The sequence below is a fragment of the Pristis pectinata genome, chromosome 29 (genome assembly GCF_009764475.1).
Source record: "Pristis pectinata isolate sPriPec2 chromosome 29, sPriPec2.1.pri, whole genome shotgun sequence".
Classification (NCBI taxonomy): Eukaryota; Metazoa; Chordata; class Chondrichthyes; order Rhinopristiformes; family Pristidae; genus Pristis; species Pristis pectinata.
In genome coordinates, this window is record NC_067433.1 from 7,434,061 (window position 1) to 7,445,890 (window position 11,830).

At 43.8% G+C, this 11,830-nt stretch overlaps 1 protein-coding gene across 1 annotated transcript in view; it reads right to left on the bottom strand.

The window, feature by feature from the left end:
- LOC127584292 (substance-P receptor-like) overlaps window positions 1-7,887 on the bottom strand; it is a 42,601-nt gene extending 34,714 nt beyond the window's left edge. Inside the window, exon 1 of the mRNA XM_052040963.1 lies at window positions 7,262-7,887. Within this exon, the coding sequence (XP_051896923.1) occupies window positions 7,262-7,653 (392 nt within the window). The 5' untranslated portion in view covers window positions 7,654-7,887. The remainder of the gene's footprint in view (window positions 1-7,261) is intronic.
- Window positions 7,888-11,830: the final 3,943 nt, after the last annotated feature.

The window sequence follows — 11,830 nt, forward strand, 5'->3', positions numbered from 1 at the left end:
ACAAGTATCCCTGTCAAGTCACTAATAGTCCCTCAGAATAAATAAAGAACATTTCTGATATGTCTGGGATGTTTCCCTAAAGATAAAAGAAAATTTTGGAACATTTGTCACTCAGAACATGTTTCACAGATCATAAATATGGAAAAGAAATACAATTTTTGGTAGTGGGAATGATCTCCACAGATTTTCAGTGGACACCAGAGTTGTGGCAAACTGAGTTTAAGGTCCATCACTTGATTAGTGAACTTTGGAATAAGTTTCCTGACTTTGACCAACTAAGGCAAGGGTCTTGTCCTTTTTTTACTACAGAGATGAAGTGCATTTAAGTCAAGTGTTACAACATATTAATGAGGAAAAGAAAACATCTGCAGACAAATGAAGGAATGGCATTTAGCAAGAGAGGATATGAAGCGCATTGGGAAGAGTTCCAGAATTAGTGTTGTGTTCTATATATATGGCCATGAAAGTTAGCAGAGTCAGTGGGATGGAAGTAGCAAGGTGTTGGCTACAAGTGGCATTGTGCATGCTTGGGAGGATGGCCAACTGGAGAAGAACTGACAAAGTTCCTGTTGTCTTGCCCAGGTACATTCACGGCATTACCATATTTGCATCAGGTGACAAGCCAGACACAGATACCTTGTCTCCATTATTTAATACTGATGGCAGCAAAGGCTGAAGCATGAATTATTCCCACCTGCGAGTAAATTGATCGAAGTTGGGCACCCATGGGATGGTGTGGACCATCAGTAACAGCAGATATATACACCACCACAGTCCTTCACTCTACTGTTCAGGTGAAGCCAAGAGATCAATCATGCTGTAATGAGGGCATGCTGGAGGCAGCACTTGACATACCTGTTAGTAATGCCAATGTGGTGAATGTCCAACATGCTACTACATGCATACTCAACAGCAAAAATAGCATGAAATAGATGGAGCTAAATGATCCCACAATCAGCTGATCAGATCAGAGCTTAGCAGTTCTGCCGTATCCATTTATGAATGGTGGTGGACAATTAAACATCTAACAGGAGGAAGAGATTTGAAGTTTCCCATCTTCAGTGATGGCTGGGCCCAGCATGCCACAAAGCTGAAACACTTGCAACCATGTTTGGGCAGAAGTAACAAATAGATGGTCCACCCCAGCCTCCTCCTGAGACCCCCATCATAGAAGCTGGTCTTCAGGTGGTTCAAGTCATTCCACAAGCTAGCAAGAAATGGCTAAGAGCACCAGCTACACAAAAGCGAAGGGATCAATGTCCCAGCTGTACACTGAAGACCTGCATTCTAGAACTAGTTACAACTCGAACCAAGCTACTCCAGTTCCTTACAACAATGCTGTCTACCTAATGATATGGAAAATTGCCCAGGTATCTTGGGTCAACAAAAGGGACAAATCCGATCTAGCAAACTCCCAGATCTGTCTACTCTCAGCAAAGTGATCAGCAAGGTGCTGTTAATGGCAATATCACACAGCACTGATTATCTAATAACCTACTCCGTGCCCAGTTTGGTCTTCACCAGGACTATCAATGCTAGACCCCATCATGGTCTTGATCCAACGAATGGGATTCCATAGGTGATGTGAGAGTGATTTCCCTTGACATCAAGGCAGCCTTTAACAGAGTGTGGTATCAAGGAGCCTAGTAAAAGTGAAGTTAACAGGCCACAAGAATAAAAAACTCCAATGGCTGGAGTTGTACCTCACACAAAGCTTGTGGTTATTGGAACTCAATCAACTCAAATCAGGACATCACTGCAGGAGTTCCTCAGAACAGTGTCTTACTGAATTCCCTCATCAATAACCTTTAACCATCATAAGTTCAGAAGATGTTTGCTGATAATGACACAATGAGCAATTTTATTCACAGCTCAGCAAATGAAGCAGCCCATGCCTGCATGCACCAGAACCTGGACAACATGCAAGCAAGAGCTGATAACTGGCAAGTATCATTCAGTCTCTGGCAAGAGAGAGTCTAATCACCAACCCTTGATATTTCATAGCATTACTATTGCCAATTCCCTCACCATTAACAGCTGAGCATCAACATTGACCAGAAATTCCACTGGAGAAGCCACATAAACACTGTGACTACAAGGGCAGGTTGGAGGCTGGGTATCCTGGAGTGACATGCCAAGGTCTTTCAACCACCTACAACTCAGGAGTGCGATGGAATACTCTGTAAGTACAAGTCTAACAACATTCAAGGAACTCCACACCATCTAGGACAAGGCAACCCAATTCACATCAACCACCCTAAACCTTCATTCTCTCCATGACTAGCACACAGTGATTGTAGTGTGTACCATCTGCTAAGTGCATTACAGTTGTTCAGCTAGGTCACTCCAACAGCACCTCCCAAACTGCTGACTTCTACTACCAAGAAATATAAGATCAGCAGGTGCAGGGACTGGTGTACCCTTACAGATTCCCCTTCAAGTAGCACACCATCTGACTTGGAAATATATTGCCTGTGGTTCACTGTCATTGGGTTTAAATCATGGAATTCCCTATATAACAGCACTGCGGGACCATCTTCACCAATACTACTTTTCAAGTACATGGTTCATCTCTAACTTTGCAAGGGCAATTTTGGATGGGCATTAAGTGCTGGCCTTGCCAGCAACGTGCACATTCCAAAGAATGAATGCATTATAAAATATCCTGCAGAATTGGTGGATGCTGAGGGAAGTGAGAAGACCTTTGAGCTATGACAAGACATAGTAGATTTTCTTCCTAACAAAGGATGTTAAATGGGTGAATTTGGCTCCACGGCAAAAACGAATGTCTGGTTATCCACACTGCATCTGATGCTGACCAAGCAATAACTCTAATTGAATTAGTTGTAAGTGTCAGGTCATCCATACTCAAAGTAATGGAAGTCTCACCTTCCTTATAGCTGTAAACTCCACCTGAGATAAGCTAGGTCTTGAGAACGCTGGGTTTTAATCGCTACACCATTGATAACTGTCCATTTTGTTGCTCAAACATTAAACCTCTCTCTTCTCCTCTACCTCTTTCTACACCGTTAAGACATTCTTTAATTTACCTCTGACCAAGTTTCTATTCACCCACCCTAATGTTTGCTTCTGTGGCTTGGCATCACGTTTTGTACAGTAATGCTCTTGTACAGCAACTTGGGATATTTTACTATGTACTTTATAAATGCAAATTAGTACAGTAGCTGTAAGACAGCATCTCAAAACCTTCAACTCAGTTCCTGAAATTCTTAGTCTTATCTTTTCTTCTTCAACCTTGTTCCTCCTTGCGAACTCCCCTCCTTTACCAAGACTTTGGTCACCGATCTCATTTTTGGCCTGGAATTTTTTTTCTTTTGGTCTGATTACACTTCCATGAAGCACTTTGAGGTGCACTGTTGATTTTTCTCTTGCTGAACAATTTTCTTTAAATTAAGGGTTTAACTATCCACTTAAGGACATTCACACCACAAGAAGCTTCTCTGGTAGGTTCATACTCCCAAAATACAATAATACCATCTCCACTTATATGTGCCCTTGTTATGAATTGCCCTGCCCACAAAAGTGTTATTTTGCAAGCCAAGCATTAAAGTGGCTAAAAAAAAACAAATGAAACAGGAGAAGGCTCTTTAGCACCTGCTCCACCAATGACTGCACGATGACTCCACCTTGGCGCCATTTCCCGCACCAACCATTCCAGTGATATCTAACATTCTGCACGTCTCTGTCTTGAATATACCCAACGATTGAAATTCCGTAAATGCTTCTAAATCCTGCCTCCCGGACTGTCCCCAGCCTTTGTTATAATTTAGAGCAATTATTTAAGATGCATTTAACAATCCAGGGAGTCAGCGCTTGCAATGGCGAGGCTGCAGGCAATGAGCTCATCCAGAACATGCGTTTACAAAAATGTTTAAAGGCACCTAATATTCCCCTGTATCAACTTCAAATTTACTTTTTGCTTTTTTAGGGAAAAAAATACATCAAGTGGAAAAATAAGCATGGGTGTCATTTTCCCTTTGGTGCTGTGTAGATAAGGTGTTTCAATTACATGTTCTCTTCGGCGATTTTTTATTTCCGTTAGAACAGCAGTGGACGCTTATGGTCTGGCGTGAGGAAGGGAGTGAACAGCATTATTGAGTTTGACAGGATGTGGGAGCTGGAGATATACTGCCCTGTCCCCAAGGAGTGCCGGTTCATCAGTGTATTTTACGCTGATTGCATTCGGCTCTCGTAGTATGAGTCGCAGTGGCCTGAAATGGCAATCGAGGTATTGAGTAAATACCTCATCGCAAAGTATGACAGGAAAAAAAATCAGATATGCCATCAGGACATTTTTGGAAACCTTGCTAAATTATTTCTCCTGAATCCCCTTGCGTCCCCGTAGTTCATTTTCAAGAACACTGTGGTGATTAGGTTCGACCTGTGTGTCTTGCAAAATAAAAACTAAACTGCAGATGCTGGAAATCTAAAACAAACAGAAAATGCTGGAAACATTCAGCAGGTCGGGCCGCATCTGTGGAAAGAGACAGTGTTAATATTCCAGATCGAAGAAGCGTTGAATCTGTTTTTCTGTCCACAGATGTAGCCTGACCTGCTGAATGTTTCCAGCATTGTATGTTTTTTTTTAGTTTAGATTCTATTTTTAGTTTCCATAGAACAGTACAGCTCTGGACAGGCCATTCGGCCCACGATGTGGTGCCGATCTTGATGCCAATTTATACTAAATGTCCTCCTCCCGTGTATCGTCCACATCCCTCTATTCCCTTCATATTCAGGTGTCTATCTCAAACTCCAGCAAACTGCCTGCTTCCGCTACTACCCCCTGGTAACCCATTCCAGGCACCTACCACTCCTGCGTAAAAAACTTGCCCCTCACGTCGCCTTTAAACTTCACCCTCTAACCTGAAAAGAAAGTCCACTGATGTTTGACATTTCTACCCTTGGGGAAAGATTCTGACTGTCTACCCTAGGCCTCTCATAATTTAAAAAAAACTCTTATCAGGTCTCCCCTCATCGTCCGACACTCTAGGGAGAACAACCCAAAATCTTTAGATCTCAGCCTTTTATGAATGTCAAGTAAAAGCCGTCGAGATGTTGCTGGAATTGTGATAGAGAATTAACCATATTGGAGATTATCTCTGACCTCTGCCTAATGCTGACCTACAACAGGACGATTTCCTGTGATCTCCAACTCTCGTTAATATTTTCCGCTCACAGAATTATAAGATTTTTTGTTCCACGCCGGGAAGAAACGCTTACTTCGCTCGAACAAGAGGTAGGATGGATTCTTGTCCAACCTGTTAATTCCTTTCCCAGAACCGGGCGCGCTAAGGTCATGCAACTTGCTGCTGGGTATCTCAACGAAAAACGGAATGAATGCAAAGAATTCACTGCGAAGGATTCTACATTCATTGCACAATTATATACGGCGTTTAAATCTTCCATTAAAGGGACAAGACTCAAGAAGAAAGCGTCGTGTGCAACATTTAAACCAAAATGTACAAAATGTTCCCTGTCAACGTGAAGAATCAATATTCTCCAGCAGAATTTGTTCCTTCAGACGACTGGCTGTTGCAATTCTGTTTTCACTGACTCTCCGCTCTCATATCATTCGTTCTGTGCAGGAGCCAGAAATATACAGCCACACTAACTCTCATTTAATAAGGATAGAACTAGGAATCACCACAGCCGTCGTGTTACTCGCCAGATAACATTAACTCATTCATGTGAGACTCCCTGTCTAAAAATGTCCTGTGTTGAATAAAAATTCCCAGCACTTTCTCACAAAAAGTTCCAATATTGCGCAGTGCGATTTTACCCGCAGGTGCTTGATCTGCTAGGGGAATCCTAATGAAAAGGTTAACTCAATATCGACCGTTCTACAAAACTCTCACATGTTCTGATCGCGCGTTAGAATTTCAGCATCTGTAGATTTCCGTTTACCAGCTTTCTGGCGAGTTTGTCTGTGCTGGTACAATGTCATATGGCAGTATGTGAATGAATGCTCTGTCGGGAGTGTTGGGTTTGAGCTCTTTTGCGCTATGGTGCATTTGAAATATTGGGAGAGATTGCAAATAGCCGGAGGTAGGTTGTATTGGGAATGGGCGCCCGGCTCAGCACAATGCTGGCGAGCTCCGCGCTCTCCGTTCATGCATGAGCAACTTCCAGTTTCACAGGAAGGATAAGATCAGAACAGAGCTCTGGTGTAAGTTCCCGTGCACCTTCTCCTCGTCGGTCGTGGTCGGATTCTGCATTTCTGCCTGTCACTGTGAGAAAATAGTGTGAACTCCAAGATTGTTGGCAAACACTGCACCCGCCAATGATTGCGTGACAGAATTGGACTGGCTTTGGACACTTTTTCAGGGAAATTGTGCAAAGAGTTTACATGGAGTTTTTGTATCAAGAAAATGGACAGAAAAAATACAGATGCAATGATGAAAAAGCTTTGAGAATGACACGAAACGTGAGAGAGAGAGAGAGAAAAAAACAGAGATGACCTCTGAATTACCATCTGAACCAAAGATGTTTGAAAGAGGCGTCGGTTTTGGCGCAATGGTTGTAAGTTGAGCTAGAAGTTGGAGTAATTGAATCACAGACATTTACGGCCCCCGAGGAGGCCATTCTGCCCTTCGTATCCATGCCAATAAAAACCCCATTGAGAATAACCTTGGCCTTGTAGTTGACGCGCACCAGGTTTCATTCATGAACTGTTTTATACGCTGCGGGGTTCTGCCTCCACCGCTCTTTAGACCTCTACCTCAATTGTGGCGAATTGTTCCTCCCTTCCCTTTAATCTTTCCATTAATTAAATGCATATACCACCGCCCCCCCCCCCCACCTTCGTTACTCTATCTGCTCAGGGAAGTAGGACCTTCCCTGCAACCTGCATAAGCTTCTGATTACATATAAGCCTTGATTAAATAAGATAAAACAACCCCGCCTAGCCAACGCCTATCTCTCCAGTACTGGAGTAGCCTCGAACATCTCCTCTGCACCCTCCCCAATGTGTCCCCGTAACGTGGTGAGCAGTACGGTACACCGGCACTGGCTATGATCTATCTAACATTTCATACCTTCCTGCTCTTATATTCTACGCCTCGGCTGATAATGTGAGTTATCATTTGCTTTGCTAACCACTGTCGCTCTCTCTGCGCCGCTACATTCAGGGATACATGGACATGCACTGCAAGATCCCGTTTTTTCTCTGCTCCCATGTACTCTCTCCCCAAATGTATCACCCCGAGCTTCTCCGGGTTTAGAAACCCATTAGAAAGTTCACCTGTCTATGGCGATGGCGGTCATGGAGTAGATGCTGGCGAACGTGGCGGTGATGGGGAAGAAGTTCTGAAAGCGGCAGTAGCCGGCGCCGAAGTACCAGTCGTTGTGGATACTGTAGATAAAGTTGATGACCGTGTTGAAAGCGGCCATGGAGGCCTCCGCGAACGCCAGGTTGACCAATAAGTAGTTGGTGACCGTCCTCATCCTCTTGTGGGCCAGGATAATCCACATGACCACCAGGTTGCCGCACACTGCCACCGCCACGATGATGGAGTAGGCAAGAGCCCAGAGGACGATGAGCCACTTGGGCTGGAGGAACTTGGTGTCCAGCAGCTCCGTGCCGTTCCAGGGGCTGGAATCGTTCCAGGACCCGTTGACAACGCTGAGATCCATGGCTGCGGCGCTGAAAACCCGCCCCTCCTCCTTTGCTCTCGAGTCTGAGTACCCAGTCTGGTGTCTTCCACCTTTAGAAGCTCAGTACATGTTGAAGGAAACCAGCCTGCCTTCCCCGAGAGCCGCGTATGTCCGTCGTCTTCACTTTACGGGGCAGCTCTTTCCCAGAGGTTCCCAGTGAAAGTTTGCGGATCCATTCCCTGGCATCGACTCTCGGCGGCGGTGAGTTGTTGAGTGTCGCCTGGCGGTTTCTGCCACAGGTGTGGGCTCATGCAGTCTTGACAGATACACACTGGGAGATGGGAGGAGGCTGAGGGTGCATTTAAAAACAATGTCTTTGCATGGGAGACGTCAGTGCTCGGGGGAGGGCAATAAAGACGCTGGGACCTCCCACTTCAATATCTCAAGGAATCCTCTCCCTTAACCCTTCCCCCCCCTTCCCCCCCCCCCATACCCGTAGTTAGGTGTCCTCGCCCCCACCCCCTTCCAAATTACCCGCGACGGGAACGGCGTTTAACTCCAGAAACTGAGTTAATAAAAGGTTTTTAATTCATTGTTTCATCTAATTGCACCTTTGTACAAAGCGCCGCTGATTCGCGCGTTGTATGATTTACTACAGGACAAGTGACGGGACTGCATTGTAACCCAAATGTGCCCGGTTAGACCGCCTCCAGAATGGGCAGTTTAAACATCCCGAGTTCGGTGCCGCTGCTACTGGGTAATGGATTTTAATTCTCACACATCATCGGCCGGGCATGGTTTTCTGTTTGTTCTTTCTTGGAGCAGTTGTTCACCCGGATCTGCCTTCCGCCCTTCTCTCAACACGCCGGATGACTAATTCCTCTCCTGGAGGTAGGTCCGAGTATGCAGGACGCAGAGATGGGGATTTGGACTATGAATAATGAAACTTCCATTTTTAAAAAAATGCTCATCCAATTAATTTTTGTGCATAACGTTAAGGATGAAATGTTATTGCAATGCATCTAAACTCGGTCTGTTTCACTCTCAAATTCAAATGCAAATTCAAATCCATTGCAACTTCATTTCTATAACAGTCCACGGTTGAGACCCTGAACAGTGTCATCCTCTGTAATTTTTCTAAAATCTGCTCACTTTCGGTTGTGCAAAGGATTTGTGGTTTCGGTTTCCCTCGCTGTTTTTGTCGACCGTTCCGCGACCTCCACCTACCACCGCCCCCCCCCCCCCCCCCCCTTTTCCACCTGTCTCTCGGCTCTTTCGGTGACAGGAGCCCTCAATGCAGTTCCCGCCCTACTGCGAGTTCCCGCCTGACGTCATCATATAGTGGATCAATTTTTAAGTGTCACTTTTGAATTTGCTTCCACTGCCCCTTTCAAAAGAATAATCCAGATCATAACAACATCAATACTTCCACACGTGAACTCCAGCTCTCTTGTGCTCTGTTACTGGTCTACCTGCCAATCCATCCCATCTAAACCCCCAATCCTTTTGAACAAGTCTTATAAATATCCCTTCAACTTTCCCTTCTATAAGGAGAACAATCCCAGCTGTCCTCTCAAGACAGGCTAAACAGGTTGGGTGTATATTCTTTGATTCAGAAGAATGAGGGTGACCTTATTGACGAATATAAAACACTGAGGGCGCATAACAGGGTGGAGGATGAGATGGTTTGTCCAGTGGGACTGTCTCGATCGAGCGGACATAGTTACAAGAGGCCGCTCACTTAAAATGCAAGTGCATAGTAATTTCTTTCCACTGGGGGTGTTGAATCTCAGGAATTCTCTACCCCAGAGGGTTGTGGAGGTTAGATTATTAAAAATACTTAAGGTGGAGGTAGATTAATGTTTGAAAGATTGGGGAATTGAAGGTTATGGGGATTTGAATTGAATTGAATTGGATTAGATTGGTTTATTATTATCACTTGTACCAAGGTACAGTGAAAAACTTGTCTTCCATACTGTTTGTACATATCAATTCATTACACAGTGCATTGAGGTAGTGCAGGGGAAAACAGTAACAGAATGCAGAATAAAGTATCACAGATACAGAGAAAGATCTGGCACAGAAGAGAAGATGAGGCCTGGGGTAGATCAACCATGATCATATTGAGTGGTGGGGCAGGATTGAGGGGCCGAGTGGCCTACTCCTGCTCCTTTTTTTTATGGTCATGTTTCCCAGAAGTAAAAGAAAAAGAAATTGTTGGAATGCTCAGCAGGCCAGGCAGCATCTGTGGAAGGAAGAACAGAGTTAATGTTTCTGGTCGAAGACCCTTCATAAGGTCAATGACCGTTTGTCAATCCTGGCTTCTCCAGCCTGACTGTGAAATGGAAGTGCCATTTAATATGTCTCCTCTGCCCCTCTGCAATGCTTTGAAATTCTACCCAAAGCACAATATCCAGTATGGCTCTATCTGAGCTCTAATCATTGCTTTATAATGCTTTGAAATAACTTCTTAGCTTTTGTGCCTTAGCTTCTGTATGCATGGCAGTCATGGAACATGGGGGTGGCTGCGGTGAACACGTTTATGTGGATGTGAGGGAGTTGGAAGTAGAGGGTTGCACTGATAGCAAACAAGAAATACTGGAAGTACTCAGCAGGTCAGGCAGCATTTGTGGAAAAAGAAACAGAATTAACAACTAAGGTTGACAAACACATGACATGAAAGGTTCTCAACCTGTTCCCTCCCTACAGGCACCACATAATTCACGGAACATCTCTGGTGTTCTAACCTCTTACATCAGAACTTGCCAATTCAAATGTAAGTTGGAAGTGCTGAAATTGTTGAGTCCAATACTCTGCCTCATGGGCTGTAGGGAACCTAGACAAATGTTTCTTGAGCTTGCACTAAGTTTCATTGGAAAAGTATAGGAAGCCAATGATAGAGAGTTGGGAGTGGTAATGGGATGGAGAATTAAAGTGACAAGTCACTAGAAGCTCAGGGTTATCCTTATGGACTGAATGGAGACATCCAGCAAAGTGGTCACCAACGTGTGTTTGGGTTTGCCAATGTAGAGGAGACTACACAATGAGAACTGCTGTACCCGGTATACCTCCAGCAGTCTCTTCTCTATGTTTGTCTTTCCTCTATCCTCCCACTATCTACACCTCCTCCAGACACAGTATCGGCCATCAGCAAGACTTCATCAACTTCTCTCAGTTGGTACAAACCTGCGTCATCCATTTTCTCTTGGTCTTCATCCTATCACAGACATTTCTTTGTTCCTTCCACTCTCCCTTTTGTTTTGAAACTTCAAACAGTTTCTAATGTTTCCCAATTCTGACAGGAAGGTCTTCATCTTGAAAAATTAACTCTGTTTCTCTCTCCACAGGTGCTGTCCAATCTGCTATGTGTTTCCAGCATTGGCTGTATTTAGTTCAGATTTCCGGCATCTGCAGTTATTTGCTTCTCATTATACTGATAGATTTAGATGAGAAAAGACATCAAGTGGACCATAACTGCTGAAATTTATTGGTTTGACCAAATGGCCTGTTTCTGTGCTATGTATTCAATTTAATTCTTTCAGTCAGGTGGTTGTGGATTCAAGCCCCGCTCTGTAGATATAAGGCTGATACTGCTGTTTAGCTCTAGAAGATTACTGCAGTGATGGAGATACAGTCTTTTTAATGAGATGTTAAACTTGGTCTCGGGTGGATATAAAATTTGCCTTGGTCATAATTTGACTGAAAATGGAATATCTCTGGTGTTCTGGCCAATACATAACCCTCAAGTCACATCACTAAAAATGATTATATCAACATTATTGCACTATTGTAACTGGCTGCCATGCTATGTTACAACAGTGACGACACTCACAAAATATTTCATAAGCTCAAAAGTATCTTGAGATTGCGAGAATGCGAAAGACAATAAAAAATGTGGGTTTTGTTCTTTCTATATATTTTCAGATCTTTTATTTTAGAAAAATGCTGTATCAATGTCTTGCAGCTTTCAAAGACGTAACTAATTTTCCAAGTTTGTCTAAACTTACACCCTCTTTTGACCATGCTATTTATATCGTATGGGTTCTCTGCATTTCTCATCCAAGACATATCACATTCACACCTCTCCACATTAAATCTGGTCTGCTGGGTGTCTGCCTCACTTTCCTCCCCACTGTTAACTACATTTCCAATTTTCATTTCCTTTGCAACCTTTGAAATTGTGGTCCAAATAACAAAGTAGAAATCTTCAATATGT